Below are 21,203 nucleotides of genomic sequence, written 5' to 3'. Positions count from 1 at the left end.
CTCATTCTCATTTCCTAGCTCACCCGTAATTCTCTCTGAAGTCAACAGAAGGTGAGGATGGGAGATTTGAGTTGAATGCATTACTCAGAGGGAGCTGCGAGAGTGAGATTTGGGTGTTTATTTGCCTGGAAACTATATTTCCAAAGTAATGACAGCTTAATGAGTCTTACCTATATTATGGATTCTTTCGGGCTCATCTTCAGTTTTGTGAAGTAAAATTAACATATTCGGGGCCTCCTCATGCTCTCTCCTCTCTATATGTGACGATCATTATGAGACCTTTGAGATTTGCTGGAAGGAAAATAAAAACCGCTACTGAGCGCGCCTTATTTTTTCTCAGTGATTAGCATGCCAGTAAGCCTAAAAGCAAGAGAAACCAAAAGAACGTGAGGGTTCGGGTGGGCCAAGCCCTGGCTTTCTAACTTAAAGCTCCCACACGACGCTTGTGCCTGTCTCTTCATTTCTTAGCTTCTCCCTTTAAGAGGGACTCAGAGCGTTCATGATGCAGGCTTGTTTTGAAAAGAGCAGCTCCGGAGGGAAGGCTCATGCCACGCCCAGGCAGAGAGGGGCGGGGACGATGGTGCTGGCTAGGGGAAGAAGAAAGAAAGTAAAACAACACAGACACAGGGGACCTGCGTTTCTGGTGCCAACTCCTTTCTCAGCAGACTAGGGAAAGCTGGGCTATAGAAAGGGCTGTAACTCACACTACCTGGTACCTTCTGACTTCCTCCTTCCCACCGGGCTCTTTGAAGACTTAAATTCTCTTCACCATTCTAGCTTGGATCAGCTCCGAGTTTCAGACACTCTCCTAAGAGCTTTGGACTATATACCATCAGCTTATCTGCACAAGATTCTGTTGAGTTAGCCTTAGCATTCCTTTGCAAATGTGGACCTTAGAGCGAGCACCCCCAAACGTGGAGTAGTATCCCCAACGCTCCTCTGGAGTTTATCATTTGGTTTCTCTATAAGTGATCTCTTTAAAAGCTTACTTAAATTTTTAGTGGTTCTATAACCTTTAATTGCAGTTTAAGAACATTTCTTGCCAGACAGTGATGGTGCTCGCCTTTAATTCCAGCACTTGGCAGGCAGAGGCAGGTGGGTCTCTGTGAGTTCAAGGACAGTCTACAGAGTAAGTTCCAGGATAGCTAGTAGCTAGAGCTGTTACACAAACCCTGTCTCAAAAAAAAAAAAAAAAAAAAAAAAAAAGGACATTTCTTGACTGTACATTGCATTTTATACAGGTTTACCTTTGCTTCAGCTGGGTAAAACAAAAGGGCCTTGTTTAAATCAAAGAAAATGTCTTATAGAACTTCTACCTGTATTAAACATTCTTGGGGCTCTTTAAAAGATTCTTTAAAAGGGCGAGGAAGAAGAAGAAGAGGCCTTTTCGGTTCTAATAGTTTCTAGAATATGAAGACCCTTAGGGATCCCATTTGGATATTTCCCTAGAGAACCCAGGGATATTCCAACAAGCTAATAAAGAGTTTTTCTTGCAGGTGGAGAGAATTGAAAGTGAGGCTCTGGGCCATGACATAGTCTAGTCACTACGGTTCAACCTAATGTTAGTTCAGTGGCTACTAAGTTAAACTGGGATTGCAAAACTGAATTTGATTTGATTAACTGTCCTTGTTTTAAGTTTACATTGTGGCATGAGGTTAGTGGCTACCACATCAGGCTGCAAAAGCTTCGGCCTTATGTTTGAGGGCAGGAGATTCTAATGAGGACTGTTCTGTGATGGCTGGAGATGATGTCCTGGGAAGGCATGAATAAGAAAAGGGCCGGGGCTCTATCCTCAAGGTCATATATGTGTAAGGGCGTGTATATTACAGTTCTCAGCCCTCCTTTCCTCTCAAGGAGATGGCGTGGATAGGGCCATTAGGTGAGCTACTTTTCTGGTTACAAGCAACACAAACCAACTGTGACTAACTTAAGGAAGAAGGGAACCCATCCGAAGGTAATGGGATAACTTGGCAAAAGGGATATTCCAATGAGCCTTAGGAAGGGGCTTGAGCAAGCAGGAACTTAAGGCCTTACTGGTGGGACAGATCCACACCAAGCCTTCGGTGCCTTTGCCTCTTTCCCACATCCTTGGGAATGAGGGTCTACTTGGCATTGCGATCCGTAGGCATCTGGGCAAGGGGAGGTGAAAGACTTTCTGTATAGGCTTATAGAGGAAGCCTGACAAGAGAGAATGAATGGAGAAATGGCTGATGATCAGGCAAAGCAACAGCAACATATATGTGTATATGCATGTATGCATTGTGTATGTATGTGGTGTGTGTATGTGTGTGCATGTTTGCTGCACCCCAGAAGCGGCAGGGATGTTGAATAGCACTCAGGAAAGTCAGTTGACTCCCTCCTTCCTAGCACAGGCGCAGAGACGGGGAATTACTTAAGCACATTTTGTGACTTGGTGGGTTTGGTAAAGTACAGAGTGTTTTCAGAGTGCTTGACATCCCTGACTTTTCACAGCAGCTCTGCAAAGAAGTACTCAGTATTTTTTTCCCTGTTCTTTTTCCAAATCAATAAACGAGGATAATGAAAAATTATGATTTGCTCTGAGAAAGGTAATTACCAGCACAGAAAAGATTCAAGCCCGAGCCACTGACACCTATTTCTGTCCTTAATCCACATTGTGTGTCTCTTCCAGTTTTGCTTTTAACATGGAAAAAAAAGGTGGTAGAACTCAGTTTAACATTAATATATCAGCCCTTTTATGTGCTAATGAGAGAGACTCTATTCATTAGATACACTTTGGACATGATTTGACCTGATGAATACAAGTGCTTTATAATGAGTCTTAAAATCATATTTGTTCACTTCTATACTTTTCATCGCCAGCTTTTTAAATCTTTTGAAAAAAATCTGCATTTAAAATTCAATTCAATTTTCCTTTAGTTTAAAAAGAAAATTAAAGCTGCCCGTATATAAAACCTTATCATTTCCCAGATGGAACTATGACTAACATTTCGGTGTGTATTCTAGTCATCCTTTTTAATACATGTAGATAAATACTTTTAAGGAAATTCTCATTCTGTCTCCCACTTCTGTGTGTGCACGCGTGCGTGTGTGCGTGTGTGTGTGTGTGTGTGCATGTGTGTTCACACACACAAGGGCATACATGCACATGTATATATGTGAAGGCCAGAAGTTAGCCTTGGGTGCCGTTCCTCAGGACCAATCCATGCTGGTTTTTGAGGCAGGGTCTCTCACTAGGACACCGGGCTAGGTCATTAGGCTAGGCTGGTCCGTGAGCCCTAGGGATCCACCCGCCCATACCTTCCAGCTCTGAGCTTACAAGTACACATCACCATACCTGGCTTTTTTAGGCGGGTGCTAGGTGTCAACTTGACGTCCTCACGCTTATACAACAAGGCTTTCGTCAGCTTGGCCATCTCCCCAGCCTGATATATAGTTGTAAATACAAGAATGGGACCGTGTTATCATTTCATATGCTTTTTCACTACAACAAGGTTTTATGAATATCTTTCCAGGCCACGGAATATCTTTCTGGTAATAAACAGTTGTTGCCATTTTCACAACACTGTTCCCACGAAGCTTTCCGGTTGCCGTGGAAAGAGCAAGAGAAAACTCCACCTGACATCTTTCTACGGTTAAGAGTTTTATGAAAAAAAAAACATGCCAAGATTTGGGGGAAATGGGGGAAGGAAAGGGGAGAGATGGAATGTTTTGTTTACAGTGTTAGGGGGTTCTTTTTTTTTTTTTTAACCAAATTGCTCTCCTGGTGTCTTCATTTTCTGCTTTGAGATTTTGAGATTGAACTCTACCATAGCCCTCAGCCCAGTGGGTGACCACTATGAGTTAACTGTATTTGAAATTCGATGACTACGGCCCGATATTGAGTGTTTTCGTATTGTTCGCTTTTCCAATATCCGTTCCTCAAACACGAGGCCAAAAGAGAAGATGTATTACTTGTCTCATTTGACACAGAAGAGGGATTGAGGCCGGGAGGACCAAGGAACACACTGGCGAGTCTGAATCTACTGCCAGGAAGGCCATGTCACAGGGACGTAGCTGTTGGCAGTCTGTGTTCCAGTTGCCTCACCTCTTACGCAAGCCATCACTGGAGACCAGGCTGGCAGGCTTAGTGTTAGCTGCCCTTGCAGACAATCTCGAGGCCCCCCGTGTAGACTGGGCCAGTGAACATTCAGAGAAAGGCTTCTTGGGTTTCCGGGCAAAAACAATGGAAATATTTAAGACAGAACAGGAAGCCTCTAAGCCCAGTTTCTAGGACTAACCATCCAGGGACGGTAAGGAAAGTGAAGAACTCAAGGATAAACCTGAGATGAGTCTGCAGTCACAAAGATGGGGGCTGTGATGGTATCGTCAGCATTTGGACCAGTCTGGAACTTACCCTGCCAATAGTTTTTTTTATGTCAGTGAATACCAGTCTTTGTTATTTAGAATGAAATCTGACTGAAGCTAAAAGGATCCTAAGTGATAAATGGGTTATATTTAAATGTATAGAATTTTAACTACAGCAGTAATTTTTAGTTCAATATTTTCTATTAGCATACTAATTTTCTTTGGCTGAGTATCAGGACAAATTTTATGCTTTTGATATGAAAGTAATTTATTTAGTTTCCCGAATTAAAAAGGCAAAATGGAATATAGATGTGCTACTAAGTTCTAGCTAAAACTGTCTTTTTATGTATCTTGTTCCTATATAGAAACAAACATAACAGGGTCTCATTCTGAGAAGACAGTGTCCCCATCAGTCATGGCTCTGTGAACCTGATCAGGAAATGTTGTCTTTATGAATTGGCGGGGGCTCTCAACGGGAATGCATATCAAAACTTGTTTCTGTTGCAGACAGAAGATTATTAATAAAGCAGTTAAGTTCATAGTCTTTAGATGAAGTGAGCTTTCGGGGACATTCTTTAGATTTATTTTTAAGACTTATTCTTATTATTTTTAATTATGTGCACTTGTATGTCTGCATATGGGTATGTGCAAACGAGTGTGGGTACCCATGGAGGTCAAAGGCATTGGATACCCCTGGAGCTGGGGTTCCAGGCTGTTGTGAACTGCCCAGTGTGGGTGCTGGGAACTGAGCTTGAGTTCTCTGGAACAGCAGTTAAGTGTTCTTAAGTTCTCAGCCATCTCCCCAGGCCCTCTGTAGATTTCTAAAAGGAAAATTTGCCAACTTCAGTTTCCTGGAAGCTGAATACATTATAACCCCTATTTAATGCTGGGAAAAGTCTGTCTGTCTGTCTGTCGCCCTCAGAACACTTCCCCTCGGCAGTCGTGCCGTTTGAGGATTTCTTCCTGGAAAGGAAATGTTGATTTGCTGCTATGAACGTGATGCCTTGATTTGAAGGAAAAAACGTCTTGGCAGATAAGCAGCAAAGTTCCTCAAAGACGTTTTCTCAGCTCATATCAATCAGTACTGTGGGGTGTGGCCTCTCCAACCTGCTTCCTCCTGTAGGAGAGCTGAGATTAGGCAGTTTACAAAGGTGCGCCCAATTCCACCCAGTGTTAACAGAAAGTGTGAACCCAAGTCAGTGCAGACCCTGCCTTTGAAACTTGAAAGGTGAACCCTAAGAGGCAGGGGCTTCTAAAGGCAGAAATTCTGAAAATCAACGGAGGAAAACTAAGCAAGAAAATGAGAGATGCGTAAAGATGGTGACAGCACCGTAGATGCTTCTGGAAGCCTGGCGTTAGCAGTTGCACATAAACACGGGAGCAATGTGTGTTGGTCGGAACAGGGTCACTGATTAGAGTCGGTCCAAAGGTAGGGCAGCGAGAAGTACCACGGCTAAGGTCTGCTAAACACTCCATCTGCTGCAGAAGTAGGCCTGGCGTCTTACGTTAGCCCATTCCACCCTTGGCTTTGAAGCTAACCGAAGAGCATCTATGCAGACAGATCACGTGTGAACCTGGCCATCCCATTCTAGAGCCCGAGCACCCATCTGAGAAAAGGACAGTGGCCAGAGTGTTGAACTGCTCCCCAGGGCGTACAGGCAGCAAAGAGGCCCCAGGTCAGAGAGGGAAGAGCAAGTGTTCTGAAGCCAGAGGGTCATGTGGAAGGTTCACAGCTTCCCAACCACATGGGCAATTATGTGTAACCCCGTGGTGACCCTCGGTATAATAGGAGGAATTATCCCTGCCCTCCCCACTCTCTGGCGTGTCGTGAAGATCAAATGGGGCTCTGTGTGTGAACGCACGTTATAAACCTTGGCATCCCATTAAATACCACCATGGCGAGTGTGCCATCGTGAGAGGAGTTTGGCACCGGGCAAGGCCGGCTAAAGCTTTGCCTTCTCGGGGGGCAGGTGACCCCCAAAGTTTGTTTTCAGGTTGCAAGCAGAGATCTTGTATGCAAAGCAGGGTTTTCGAAAACAACAACATTGAGGAGTATCAGTCTGAATGTTGATAAGTGTTTTATAAATAGCTGCATAATTAGCATGTACTTACTGCAAAAAGTATACATAATATTTTATTCCCCGTTGTAGGCTGTAATGAATCTGCTGTCTCCACATCCTAGGAGGTTTTCACTTACTTTCCCTGTGATAATTTTAATACATGGCACCATTATTAGCTGAATTAAGAATAAGTAAATGAGCAGTTAAAAAAATACAGAAAAATTACAGGTGCCTGTGGTGAGTAAGATAATAACTAGGTAAAAATATATGAAATAATTACAGTGTTTGAACGGCAGAGCCGGCGTGAGGAAAATGACTCAATGGAACATCAAGCCTGCTGTCGGGAAGAGTAAAAAGAGTGCGGCCTGCCTTCCGGCCTGCACCTCTTCCGTTCTCAACCCTGAGCACACACCGGGTCTTTCCGCAGCCCTAGGACCCAGTGCCGAACCAGCTGGTCCTCTCCCATGGAGACAGCCACCCTGAGGGCTTACTTGTCATCTTGTAGATTCGGCATCCGATACTGAAAGCTCACATTTAAGAGATGGGCCAGATGTTTTGACATCTGCGTGGACTTCCTGTACCTGGTGGCATTGAAATCACCAGGAACTGATTTAGAAACAGCTCTGTGAGCTGTGTTTGACATCTTCGCGGAGAAAGATTTCAGGTCATTTGGATAAAAGTCTGGAGAAGCTGTGATATTTTTGAAGTAATTTTTTGGGGGAAAATACATTCTGTGTTGGTATTTCCAAACGGTGTATTGACTTAAGATAAGTACCCAACCAGCGTTTTGAGTCTCTTTTGGGCCTAGTCCCCAAATAGTAAATGTGGAGATCCACCGTGACTTTAAAACCTGGACCCAGCTCTTAAGGGTTCCAACTCGGTGCTCCTGCCTGCAGCGACTCCCCTTTAGAGAGAAAGCTGAGGCCGGAACTGGAAGAGCTGGCAGATGTGACAGGGTTGGCTTAGTCATGGCGACGCTGACAGCAATGAACACAGTGCAGATGTTAGTTCAGACATTAGCAGCTCCTGCCTCCCTGACTCAGTTTACCCAAGCGAACAGTAGCACTTGTACTTTTATTTTATTTTATTTTATTTTTGTATGTTCTGGGCATGCTTTGAGAATTCGGGTACATTTCTCTCCATCTCCAGTGAATTTTCCTGATTCCCAACAGACTTAAACCTACTACATAGCACATGTTTGCTAAGGAAATGAGGATCACATGAAATATTACATGGGGGAAGACTATTGGAGGGATGTGAGAATTTGAGCCCCAGTCCTAAGAGTTTCATTGTTAAAATCTGGGAAATCGCTTAATCTCGCTCTGCCTCTTGACAGTCGAAGGAATTGCTATCAAAAGGCTATGGAAACTATAATCCCTGCCCCGTCTGAAGCCAGCTGCGTAGAAGTGACAAGTTTGGCCATTTAAACAATATATTTTCTTCCAGACCATCAACCCTTCTCAAATTTGGGGTAGATTTTTGTGGGAATGAACAGAAACCACTAGCTTATCACCTATGAGGTCTTCTCTGTGTCCCTTAGGGAACAGATTCCAGGGCCTGGGGAGATGGCTCAATTACCAAAATGACCACTGTAAGCACAGGAGGATGGAGTTCAGGTCCCCAGGACCCATGTAAAGCCAGGTGTGATCTGTAACCTAGCAATAGCGATAGGGTAGGAGATAGGCAGCTCTCCCATCCCGTACAGCAGCTCCGTAGTCGCTTCCATTTTCCTTTGTATGAGGTCGCCGTCTTCAAGTGATGCGAAATCATACCGCGTGTATAATGAAATCTTTTTAAAGAGTCTGATCAGACAGGACACAGTGTGACATTCTCTTAAAGTTGAAATGACGCGTTAAAGAATATATGCACACTTCAACAGTGTAGGGCCTTAAGAAAGATGTTTTCCATAGGCGATATCACTTAGTCCTAGCGAAGTGGAGAGAGAGGCCTGGGTTGAGGGAAGAGTGAAGTGAGGACAGCCCGAAGTCACAATAGTTGGCGTAGAGAGCGAGCTCAGAGTAAGCCCGGCGTAGCAGGGGCTTTAAAACACACTCTATTGGATTTCATAATTTTACTACCTCGTACTTACCAGACCCCACACTTAGCCATTCTTACTTTATCCTACTGACTCCAAAGATGAAATTTTAAAATGGAGCTCTCCAAAGCCTGGCCTAAGCCGAGTTTTTTCCTACCTCTTGAATTGACATTCATTTCGCTGTTGCCCTAGAACACCAGACACTGGGGCAGCTACAAGGAAAAGAGCTGTATTAGCTCCCAGTTCTGGAGGCTGGAAGTTCCAGGGGGCCACATCTGCTCCGTGTCTGCCGAAGGCATCATCCGGCTCTAAGCAGAAGAGCCAATGGCAGAATTGTAAAGAGGGAACCAAGAAAGGAGTGCACATGCCTCGCAATGGTTCACTCTAGAAAGAACCAATCCATTCCTGAGAAGTCATACAGTCTCTCCACAAAGACATTAACGTCCCTCAAAGACATCACCTTGTGGTGGTGTTGCGTTAGAGAATTGAAACCTAGACTTGAATCTTAGTGGGAGCATACCATTATCAAAACTAGCACCACACGATACACAGGTTACTATTAAAATTAAGCAAAAGAGACCGTGTTAGGCTTTATTAGTTTGTGGTCCCTCATTCTCTTTGGATCAGCCTCATGCTGGTGTCATTAAATATATCAGCAGAGAAGCTGGAAGTTGTCTCCTCTCACCTCGTTCTGCAGGTGAACAAATGGAAGTCTAGTTCCCAGTGACTCACTCCAAATCAAAGCAATAGACAGTGGGGACAGAAGGGCACAAGTCCAGATTCTCAGCCTCTGCTGAGCCAACCAGAATCCGAGTTTCGTCAGTCACTCCCAACAGTGCTGACGCCTGCCATATATATACGATGGCCACACGACTTTATAGCCAGCACTGTAATGCTTAAGAAAGAAAATCCGAGTTATGCATATTTATGTATATATGTGTATGTGTGTATATATATACATATATTCAAGAGACCAAAGGGTTAATCAGAAAAGAAATAATTTTCACATAAAGTGATCTGTCTTCCCTCTTTTTATTGTAAGCTCAGAGAGAATTGTAGCAATATAGCTTGAGCAATTTTCTTTTTTATGAATCTCGTGCTCAATTTATGAAAGCCATTTTGCAACCCATTTACATGCAGTAAACCTTTGCTTTAAGGTCCTGTCATTCCCCTTGATCATGATTATTTATGGTTCTCTCCGAGAGGCCCTTTCTGGTTCAGCCCCGGGCCGCAGTCCTGCCACAAGGCAGTTTTCTAAGCTGCCTTTTAAGCCTCGGCCGTCAGCTAGGGTGGGGGCTCAGGAATGTGCTTCAGTGGGAACAACAGTATCTGGAGTTGGGAGTCTTGGACTCGAAACCAGCTGTGCCCTGTCGCTAGGTCATCATGGCCTTTTCTGTTCCTTTCATGTTGCTCTGCCCACTCTCAGAAAGGAAGCAGCGGTTCCTACACAAGTGGGGTCCTTCCGGTGTAGTTTATGGCATACACTGTAAATTCTAAGTTGTTTTCGGAACTGAGTGATGATGATATGAGCTACTATAAATCACTCAAGAAGGGAAAGTCTGTGTAAAACGCTTGTGTTGCTCTCACACGAGTGTCAATGAGAGCACGGCCCTGTACTTTGGGCATGCGGTAGGCACTCAACAAAGTGTTAAGTTCTGTTGGTGAATAAGTCAGACTTTGAGATGAAGGTCGTGGCATTGAGCATGGTATAGAACACAGGGCAAACAGCATCAGCCCAAGCCTCACAGGGCTTGTACCAGAGAGCTGGCCATTTGTGTACAAGCTGACAATGATGTAGGATGTGGCTCTAGGTAAGAGAAGAAGGTGTGGTACAGGAGGGCCCGGAGCCCTCATCAAGGGCTGATTATATAAAGGTGTTCTCTCCCTGATACCGAGTGAGTTGTTCTACCCCCACCTTGCTTGCTCATATGAACCTGGTCCTGGCAGGACAGGGCATCCACCCAGCAAAGTTAAATTGAAATTCATGTAAAGAATGGGATCCTAAAGATGTAGGTACGATTATGAGGCCCAACGAGATAAAGCAAAGTAGCCAGAAATAAGCTATGGGAAATCCCATTACTATCCTGAGGAGGTGAAGGGCAGGGTAGAGGGCAGGCAGGGGAATGGAGCGGAAACTAGAGCCGACAGGAATCTTTGTCAACACATTAGTCTATGTAGTCTATAGTCTAACTCCTCCGTCAGCTATCAGGGGAAAAGTGTGCAGGAGTTCCCAAGAGTGTGTATGTGTGTGCTTCAGACCCTATGATGGGGAGCCTCCTTGAGGACCAACGTGGGGGATCGCAGCTGTCTGAAGCTGGGGTTTGTTACTGTCTGCATTGCTAGTAGCACACGGAACTGGGTGGGCAGTAGCTCTGTCTGTGGTTTCCTTGACTCCTTGGCACTTACCACGCACAGCCTTCTCAAGGCACAGAACAGGAGAGAATGGACTATGCTCTCAACAACAAGAGGCGGGTCATCCGATTGGTTCTGCAGTGGGCTGCCATGTACGGGGACCTCCTCCAAGAAGACGATGTGGCCATGGCTTTCCTGGAGGTATGTGTGTGGGGGGGGGTCATTCATTCCAAGAATATTCTCCCGTCTCATAACACAGGGTTTATACAGCAAACACTATAGAGATGCTGGGATTGCCAGCTCCCGACTTTGTTAGCATGTTCGCTGCCAGAGAGGTACTTTGATAAAAAAACAAACAAAAAACAAAACAACCATCATCTACTATACGGCTACTTTATTTCAGTGAGCGGTTGCATTGCAACGTGTTATCGTCTGCTCTCGTTCTCTTTGTATGTCTGAAAGGCATGCAATCACATTAGTGTCCACCATTTTGCAGGCTGACTTTCCTACTTAGCTCTGTAACGATTTTTCCATGTCAGTATGGTCTTTGTAATAGAAACTTCTGATGATCAGCCAGTAACTACCCACAAATGTATTTATCTGTGCCGTATTGTTCCATTTTCTCCTCCCTGGAATAATTGCACAACAAACATTTTGTGCATGCAGATCTGTCATGTTCCTTCCATTCTTAGGAATAAGATCGCTCGGACAAACGGCAGGTGAGTCTGGCTGCTGAGAAGCAGGCTGACTTCAGGAGCAACTGTCAGGGCAGCCAGGGGGCAGTTCTGAATGGACATCGTTTCCTTGGTCAATGCTTCTTCTTGCTCAGCTGTCTTTCTTTCCTGTGGTTCACTGCAGCATGGGCTTTGGGTTTTAACCCTAGCATAAGTAGTGCGCCAGTATCCATTGGCAGAGACCTGTGCTGCTAATAGAACAAAGTTCTGAATATTACTGGTTTTTTTTTTCAACACATATCTACCCAGGATGAAGTTTCTTAACTCAGCACACTAGGAGGTAAACGACAGTAACCAGTAGGAAAATACTACCTATACTCTAATCAAAGTATTTAAATTTGATGAATTATGTATTTCTGGGATTCTCCATGTAGTATTCCCAGACTGCAGTTGGTGACAGGTAACTGACACAGTGGGGCATGACTCTCCCAAGAGAAGGGGAACACTTGTACTCACGCTCCCCCCGCAGAACTCTCCAGGAATACTCCGGTACAGGGAGAAGACAGTGCGGTTCTGTTTCAAAATTTCCAGTCGGTTTATCCTAATATTAATTTCCCAAAAGAACTGTGCCTCCTTTTGACTCATGCCATGTTTGATGCAGCATCAGGGAAAGTGGACTCTGAGGGGCCGTTGTTCAAGGGGTTAGGATTTGGAAAATAAGAAATATGCTGACTTGGGGCCTCTCCCTGTAACTACCATGGTTGTGGTGGCCGGGAGGCAGAGGCAGGCAGATCTCAGTGAGTTCAAGACCAGCCTGGTCTACAGAGTGAGTTCCAGGACAGCTAGGGCTACGCAGAGAAACCCTGTGTTGAAAAAAGAAAAAGAATAAATATTAAAATTCCCTGGGGATAAAAGAACAAAAAAGAAAAAAGCTTTTAAAGTGTAGATTGTAAGGTGGTCTATTCCAAAACACCGCCATTCGCTCTCTTTCACATGGTGACACATAAGTTTACTTGTGGTTTATTGTCTTAATTTTTGTTATGGTAAAATGTAAATAGCATAGAATTTATTATTTTGACCAATTTAAAATATATCATTCATCGATAGTCATTTCATCACCATTATCTATTTCCAGGACCTTTTCTCATTAACAATTCCCAATGTAAATATTGACTTCCTCCTTCTTCTCTCATGTCCTCCTCCCCCTTCTAACCTCTCCTGGCCATGAAGCTGGGGGTGCTAGCCACATTCACGGCCCAGGCTCTCTAGAGAGCCGTGCTCCGTTCAGTTCTCGCTAAGATCCTGTGCCTTTGCCGATTACAGGAGTTCTATGTGTCTGTCTCAGATGACGCCCGGATGATGGCTGCCTTCAAGGAGCAGCTGCCGGAGCTGGAGAAGATCGTCAAACAAATGTAAGGAGAGGCTTTGCTCTGGGGTGTGCTTTCCCCAAGTGAGTGCCAGCCTCGTGATTAGAACATCTTCCAAAAAAGTCTTCCCTGCAAAAGTGGCTGAGGCTGGTCTATCATTAGCCACAGTGTTCTGATTTGTGTCTCGGGCCCCAGGCACAGGTGAGGCTGGACGAGCAGAGGGCTGGGTGCCTTATGTGCGAGCAGGCTATGGGCCCCTTAGCCCACCCAGCAATAAAATAGTCCGTGGGCATTTGAGTATTTGAAGACATTTACCTAGATGGGAAATTCACTCTCTGCTGCTAAAGCTGTTAATTGAAAGTATTTGCTGTTAGTGAACTGTTAGATTAAGTATTGGAGAGTGAGTTAGGAGTTTGACTTTGAAAGCCAGGAGCTGGAGCATTTAACCTCGGGTCTGCTCAGAATCTGCCTGTGATGAGAGCTAATGATTTTGCCACCTCCATGCATTTTTTGGCCTCTTCCTGTGAGAATGGGATATCTCCCAGTGCTGCCCAGAGGGACTGTGTGACTTCACTGCTTATCACAAGATGAAAGAGATGTACAAATGAACAGCAGCAATGGTACTCAACAGTGTGTTTTCTCTGCTTCTTGTAGCTCAGAAGATGCGAAAGCGCCACAGAAGAAGGTAAGGGGTCTTCGGAGCCCGGCTCTGTCTGTAGCATTATGATCACCCAGAAGCCCCGGATTACAGTATATTGGAGTGATGTCTCTTCTGTACACACAAAATCTATTTGCTTCATTCCATGACCCTAATTGCTCCTCCTGCGCATCTTCTCAGAGTTGTTAGGGAATGTTAGTCACTCGCTCTGCCTTACGTCACTTGCCGTTATTATTTTTGCAGCACAAGGTCCTTTTGCAGCAGTTCAACACAGGGGACGAGAGGGCCCAGAAGCGTCAGCCGATTCGTGGCTCTGATGAGGGTGAGCAATCTCTTGTGTGGAATTTTATAGTCAGGCTAACGTCTGTCCCTGGATAGCATCACCTTGAAATCACCACTACCACAAAAAAAAAAAAAAAAAAAAAAAGCCCAGCTCTTGGCTCTTGGATGTGCCCCTCGGTCTCCTGATAAGTTATGTTCTTGGAGCCTGGTACCCAGACAGAACTGAGATGCTTGCCCACACCTGACTGGCACTGCCTCTCCACAGTTGTCACCATCTCTTAAAAGAATGTGGGTTCTCTCAGGGCTTGGTTGTCAAGATTATCACTTCTTTGAAGAACTGGTGGGGAGGCTGTGGGAACCTTATGGATTCCCAGAGGCAGGTGTAACACACACACACACACCAGTCATTTGTAAGAGCAGGGCTTCTGAGCAGGGAGTCTGCTCAGGCCCTGACCACAGATAATCTATAACTATTGCATTGCTTATGCTTTTCTCTAAATGCCTGTGACCACTTTCTCACGTTGTCAACCATCTCTGAAGTCTTGTTTAAGGTGTACTGCATGGACCATACCTATACCACCATCCGGGTGCCTGTAGCTGCCTCGGTGAAGGAAGTCATCAGTGCGGTGGCTGACAAACTCGGCTCTGGGGAAGGCCTGATCATAGTCAAGATGAACTCCGGAGGAGGTAACAGCCTGGATTAGCATCTTGGGCTTTTGTGAAAGAGGCCATCTGTCCAATAAGAACCATTGTTAGCTAACTGTAAATTAGTAAGGCAGTTCGTGGCTGACCCGGGGAGGATGGCAGAGACATTGTGAGCTCCCTCGAATGACAGAAACATTGTGGGAAGAGGTGAACTGATCAGATGTCTGACATTCCCTGCCTCAGAGCTTCCCACAGAAAAGAGGAAGAAGAGAAGGGATTTTTGGGAGGCAGCTGTGCCTGTAACCTCTGGCATATGTGGGCTCCTTCCTTGGAAACCATAAAAGAACTCTCTGGGCCTAAGATCCTTGAGAAAGGTGCATGGAGCTTGACCAGCTAAGGCTCTGGTGTCTGCAAACCTGAAGCTGCGGCAGTTGAGGGCTCACTCTTTTCTAGCGACTACAATTTCCTTTTTATCTGTTAGAGCCAGCGAGCCCAGCTGCCCTCATAGCATGAGGAGAACATCATTCCCCAACCTGGGACTAAACTTCCTTCCCTTGTCCCCGATTATATCATACCTGAGATGTCATTTTGTGTCATCCTGAATGCCCTGGGCAGTTGCAGGTAGCAATGACAGAAAAGGGTGTATTAGACACGCTCTGTGTGCGTGAGTCACTCCCAGGCCGGGAGGGGTTAGGAAGTAAATGAGCACCTGCACCCCATGCCGGCAGGGTTGGACAGTGGTCACCCACAATGCATTGAGAGGGTGCAGGAAGGAGCCAGGGTATGAATTCCCCAGGGGAGGCCTCATAGCCATTTGAGGGGCCCTTTAGGAGTGGAGTGGAGCACTTCTGCCTCATATGAAGGTAGATGATTCCAATGATGCAGGGTTTAAAGTGGATGATGGATTCTCAATACCCGCCTTCTATTTTTGTCCCAGTTGGTCCAGGCCCAGGATGACCACACACTCTTCCCATAGGTGTCCTGGTAAACTGGGTATTCACCTAAATGATATTGTTGCTGTTGATGCCTGTTCCTTGATGTCCCATCTAAAATCTTAACTGCTCCCCTGCCACATACTGTCTAACCCCCTTCCCTGCTGCTCTCTGTGGCCCTTATCCCATCTCACTAACACACACACACACATACATACACACATTTGTTAACCCTCTGTGTTGACTGGAATTTTTAATTTATGCTTTATATCTCTCTATCATTTATAGTTTATCTTTCCATCATTTCTTTGTGTGTCCCCAGTGTCTGGTACATAGTAAGTACTAAATATATATTCAATAAACTAATTTGTAAAATAGTTAATGCTGTTCCCTTCCAAATTGGAAATAAGTAAAAAAAAACATATATTTTTGCAACTAAAACCATGTGAGATCTCTGAAACATCCACCAAGGTTTTTAGCAATGCTCTTTCTCTCTCCAAAAGGCCAGGCATTGTTACCCTCAAGAAACCTAACTTGCTATCTAAACAGCTGTGCAGGTGTTATAAATAATCATGGCTGCAGAGTAGATTAGGGCAAATGGATCCTTGGGTGTCCGCACTCCTGTCGTGTGGTCATTTCCGACAGCATCCTGAACACCGTGCAGCTATCTGAAGCGCTGTCTTTTTTTTTTTTTTTTTATTCAGTGGATCCCCTCACCCCTGCGTTTTATGCAGGCGCGTTGCGTGTTCCGGTAATTCACCGAGCTGGCAATTTGTTGGTGTGATTAGGGCAGTGCAGCGAATCTCAGATGGATTTAATAGGCAATCTCATGCTTTTTATGTTCACAGAAAAGGTGGTGCTCAAACCTAATGATGTTTCAGTATTTACGACGCTCACCATTAATGGACGCCTGTTTGCCTGCCCGCGAGAGCAATTCGACTCACTGGTAGGTGTGAATGGCCTCCGCCTTGGAGCAGTGTGTGCAATCAGAAAACCTTGTCTGCAGCTTAATCTCACAGCCACACTGAGGCTGAAAATTCGCGACTGCAGTGTGGTTTGTTCTACACTGTGGTCTGCCGGGAAATCCTCAGGTGCTCACTAGAGATGCTCCCAGCTGCAGATGATCTGTGGGAATTAGCCAAGCTGCACCGCCACGGAGACAGTTTAGTATTTGGAACCTTGGGGGTGATTCATTTTATTGAAACATCTTTAAATTCAGTATTAGCGTTCGAAATTGGGATGCTCAGATCAGGAGGGCAGTGATTGCTTATAAGGGAAGTACCAGTCTTCGGAGACTTCTGAAAGAGGACCGGTGGCGGGACCAGCAGCAGGTCTTCGTAGGGATACTAGAGGTCAGAGCACTTGTCCCCAGCCACCCAGAACTTCTGTGAAGAAAGGACACATTCATTTCTGCTTATCCTATAGAAATTAAGTGTGGAATTGACCAGCTATTAAAGGATATTAGAAGCCACAGGACCAGTTTTAGCTTCACAAAGTGAGTTTCCTCTGTGTCTGAACCCATGGGCTTCCCTTGATATATATATATATATATATATATATATGCAGTATGTAAGTGAGAGGTGAACCACATGAAAATTTGAAGAACATTCCATTTCCTTAGCAGGTAGATCTTTCTGGAACTTCAGGAGGGAGTCGGGCTGGAGGGTGGACTCAGAGTCCTTGGTGGCCTTTGAGGCCCCATGGAGCTCGTTTTTCCTGCTTGGGAGACTGGTTTCCACTTCAGGGAAGGCCACAGGTCTTTGCTCACTCATTTTTCTAGATGTGGGCCTGCCATGTAGCCCATGCTGAACCCTGTGGTTTTTGTTTTGCTTTTTGTTTTTTTTTATTTTTACTTTTTGGAGGGGGTGTTGCTTTCTTGTTTTTCAAGACAGGGTTTTTTTTCTGTACAGCTCCTCTATCTGTCCTAGAACTCGATCTGTAGACCAGGCTGGCCTCGAACTTAGAGATCCACCTGCCTCTGCCTCCCGAGTGCCGGGATTAAAAGGATACACCTCTGCTAGGTTTTAATCCTCATTCCTTAGTCTCCTGTGTTGTGGGATTATGGGTGTGTGCAGCCAGACCCAGTGGGACAGCTCCTTTGACCATCTTGCTTTCACTTAGGGAAGAACAAATGTGACATGGTGCTTTTGATTCCCTAACCAAGCCCTAGCCCTAGCTACCAGCCCAGGAATCTCAGCATGGGGTCACACTCCTGTCTGTGTATCCCTGAGCTCCTCGGTCACCTGCCTTCATTCCTCTCTGAATAAACATCTCTCAACAGGGAGCAATTAAGAAATGAAATGGATAACCCAGGAAACCGCATCAAGACAGAAGGGGAAAAGTGTTCCCACAAAGTGTTCCACTGGTCATGGCCATGAACCATTTATCCTTCCTCTCCCCGCACATATCATGCATAGACATATAATTTTTAAAAATTGCTACCCTCCCCTGGAGACTCACGCCTCGAACAGCCAGTGTTGCTGATGTTCCGTCGAGGGTGCTGGGTGATGTGTTTGCCACACAGTGTGCTGGGGCCTCTCTTGCCAGCTGGTTCTTGGCCGCTGTGTTGAGCCGGGGGGCGGGGGGGGGGGGGGAGATAGATAGGCATGTGGAATGTCTCCAGCTCCCTGGGGGCAGACACTAACGTTTTAAGCTTCTGTTTATTGAACACAGTCCTTCGGCCTTCCAAGTTCTGGGCTCTTGCTTATCTTCCATTTTAAGGCCTGACTGGTTGGAAGGAATTTGCTTGGCAACGAGGACCCTGGACAGGAAGCTCTCAGCTGGGGGGTGCCATGTCTCTGTGCTCACAGAGGTCGGACCTTACCTGAAGCCCTCCCTCTCAGACTTGCTGAAGCATTCCTGTGAGGATCGCCCTTCTAGAAAGAGTCGTCCAGAGGGCGACTGCAGGGCCGAATGTCGACAGAACCCTCAGATCTATCAGCACACACTTTAGTGTCTGCTAAGCACTCAGTGCTGTGCCTGCTTCTGTGGCCAACAGGACAAGTGCCCCGGAGCATTGTCCTTACGACAATGACAGTCAAATCAGGATGCAAGTAACCCAAACAGTCCAGGAGAAAATGAATTTTAGTGTTAAACTGTGTTGTCTACACCCAGTAGAGTGCCAGCATTGATCCGACTGGAGCAGGGCTTGGATTTGGGAGATTTACTCTCTTGAAGTTTTATTTGAGTATAAATGTTAGTACAAAACCAATTACAACAGAGCTTCGGTGTACTGTAATTTGGCTCGCCTTGTATCCACTCACTGGGTTCCTTAGACTTTTATTTAGTATCTGCCACATCGTTCCGTGTTCTGTGGACGTTCCTGGCTGTGGGAAAGTCTCAAAGACAAACCTTTCATAGTCCATGTTCCTCACGGAGCTTGTGATGACCGGTTTGTCATCAGAGAGAGCCCACTATGACAAATTCCACCACAGGAAGATGGAGAGTCTACAGGGCTTTCTTTTACACCCTGGAGTGATGTCCAGACGCCAGCCCAGCATCCATGACCAAAAGAGCTCCCTATCTTTCTTAGTGTTGAAATCTCCACACTAAGTTGTCGGGTAAATTAGTCCTGTTTATCAGATACCATAAAAACTCCAGGAAAGCGCTAGTGGGTAGATGGAGTCACCGAGCCTTGAGACAGAGTCGGTGAATGGGGGTGGGGGGCAGTTGAGGGGTGGAGCAGAAGGGCTGTGCTCACAGCAGCCGCTATAGGAGGGCAGGGAGACCACAGAGAACCAGTCCGACCTAAGTCATGGGCCTAAGACCTTCTACTAAATTCCTGCCCTGGCTGAAACCATTCCCACCTGGTCCCATAAGCTACTAGCCCATCAGGTCTATTCGGAATCATTGCTTTCTGCCTTGTCCTCCGCACTCTGCAGAGTGACTCCATGCCCAGCTCTTAGCCTGAATGGTGCACTAACCACACTTTCTTTCCTGTGCGTGTGTAGCCCTGGAGCCGCTCTGGAAAGGAGACCTAATTTGAGAGAGGGGCCCTCCCTGTGCCAAGGACTGGGCTTACATGCTGCACTTAAATCGCTCTCATTTAATCCTCTTAACAAACCTTGGTATTAATACCCTAAGTTGCCAACTTAGGTAGTATAGCCCTGATTTCCTGGAGCTGGAGACAGTCAAAAGATTAAGGGACGATTTCAAGCATGTGTTGCTATCGTGCGGTTTGTGCTCAGTCTGCTGTTTTCCGAGGCCGGCGCTAACATGGTCTATTATCTTGCCTGTGACAAAACCCCGTCTCCTAAGCTGCTACTCAGAGGCTCTTTAAAAGCTGTTATTTGGTCCCTCTGTGCAATCTGTTCCTGCAAATCAAGTCTCCTGGCAGCTTCCCCACTTCCAAGCCGCCCTTGCTATCAGCCTAACATGGACCGTCCTGAGCAAGGTTTCTCTCATTCACCTGCCCACTGGCTCTTATAATCCTGCATCACACAGTGACCCCAAGTATGCAGCATCTTTCCATTCAGGTGCCTCCGCCTGCCTGTCTGGGTACCTAGTAGTCTAGTATGTTGACACTCTGTCTCCAGATGTGCAACAGCAGTCCAGCAAGTGACTGTATCCACAAGTAGCATTGTACCCGTTGGTGGAGGATGACTACTATATGGTAAAGCTTGACTGCTCATCTCGCAGACTGAACTTTGCAATGCAGGTATCACCTACGCCTTGACCATGTCATTTCTTTGGTGTCTAGAAAGCAGGGGCATTTGTAGAGCACAGTGGTAACGGAGACACGGATGAAACCTGTATAATATTAGTGCTTCTAACATGAGCCCCTTTCCTGGGGCTGGAGCACACAGCCTTGAACATGCAAAGAAAGTGCCCAACCAGAATTGCATCCCTAGCACCGGGACGTGAATATTTAATATCCAAATACAGTTAGCATCATATTGGCAGGCATTCTTTTCATCACTACATGCTCTCTGGCTTACAGATAAGCATTAAGGTTTTATACACTCTACAGTCACCCATCTTACAAGGTAAAGACTCTTTATAGTACATTTCTCCAAATACGGAGGGAGATAAGTGAACCAAATGAGAGCTTCTGGCCAAGAGTCTTAGCCAAAGCTGCAGAGTTTGGGCTTGGCCCAAACACGTGACTAACATTCAGGAACTCTCAGCTCAGGGACCTGGAAATCCTGCATAGTCTCAGTTCACACACTCGCCACTGCTTCACCTTTCCAGGTGGTGTGCGCAGACATGGCTGCGGCAACTTGACCGCCATCACCACCAGCAGTTACGTGGTACTGCGGGTAGACATTCGAGCTCCCATGCTAGTACTTGGCTTTATAATAGTTTCCATGAGAACATAAGCGGAAGGTCTCCAAGATCATCTTCCATCTTTACCATGGAAAAGGGAGTTTCCAGGTACCTCCAAGCCCCAGGCAAAGGAGACCTGAAGTGCTTATCTAGTTATTCGTTAGCAACAAAAACTCAGGAGTCAGATATGGGGTAAGAATCTGAAAGTGAACAGTGACCTCTATTTTGGGGGGGATGGGAGGGGTCATCAAGACAGGGTTTTTCTGTAGCTTTGAAGCCTATCCTGGAAACTAGCTCTTGTAGACCAGGCTGGCCTCAAACTCTTAGACATTCGTCTGCTTCTGCCTCCTGAGTGCTGGGACTAAAGGCGTACGCCACCATAGCCCAGCTAACCAGTGATCTCTCATCCCTTTTGTTCCTCCATCCAAAAGGTTGAGAACCTCTCTAAGCCCCGCCCTACTACTTCCTGTCTCTTTATCTGCCTGCAGTCCTCCAAAACCTCTATGGTTATTGGTCAGCTCGTAGCTAGCTCCACCCTCTGACTCAAAACAAACTTTGTCAGACTGCAATCTAAACATCCTACAACAGAGAACCTTCCTGGGTCATC

General features: G+C 45.8%; 1 protein-coding gene across 4 annotated transcripts in view; it reads left to right on the top strand.

Annotated features, from left to right (window-relative positions):
* The window catches only part of Rapgef4 (Rap guanine nucleotide exchange factor 4), a 259,303-nt gene that overhangs the window by 214,780 nt on the left and 23,320 nt on the right, over positions 1–21,203 (top strand). For 3 of the 4 annotated variants that reach the window (XM_050124129.1, XM_050124135.1, XM_050124145.1), the window contains 6 exons: positions 10,824–10,974; positions 12,771–12,859; positions 13,469–13,499; positions 13,716–13,794; positions 14,295–14,441; positions 16,180–16,277. In XM_050124129.1, coding sequence (XP_049980086.1) covers positions 10,824–10,974; positions 12,771–12,859; positions 13,469–13,499; positions 13,716–13,794; positions 14,295–14,441; positions 16,180–16,277 — 595 coding nt within the window. Of the gene's footprint in view, positions 1–18; positions 3,489–10,823; positions 10,975–12,770; positions 12,860–13,468; positions 13,500–13,715; positions 13,795–14,294; positions 14,442–16,179; positions 16,278–21,203 lie in introns of those variants that run through there. The other variant, XM_050124156.1, reaches the window with a different exon arrangement.

The sequence above is a fragment of the Alexandromys fortis genome, unplaced genomic scaffold, assembly GCF_014885135.2.
Source record: "Alexandromys fortis isolate MF-2015 unplaced genomic scaffold, M_Fortis_MF-2015_v1.1 scaffold_8_9099976_23576923, whole genome shotgun sequence".
NCBI classification, from domain to species: Eukaryota; Metazoa; Chordata; class Mammalia; order Rodentia; family Cricetidae; genus Alexandromys; species Alexandromys fortis.
Note: the sequence above shows the minus strand (reverse complement) of the source record. Positions and strands in the feature narration are given on the sequence as shown.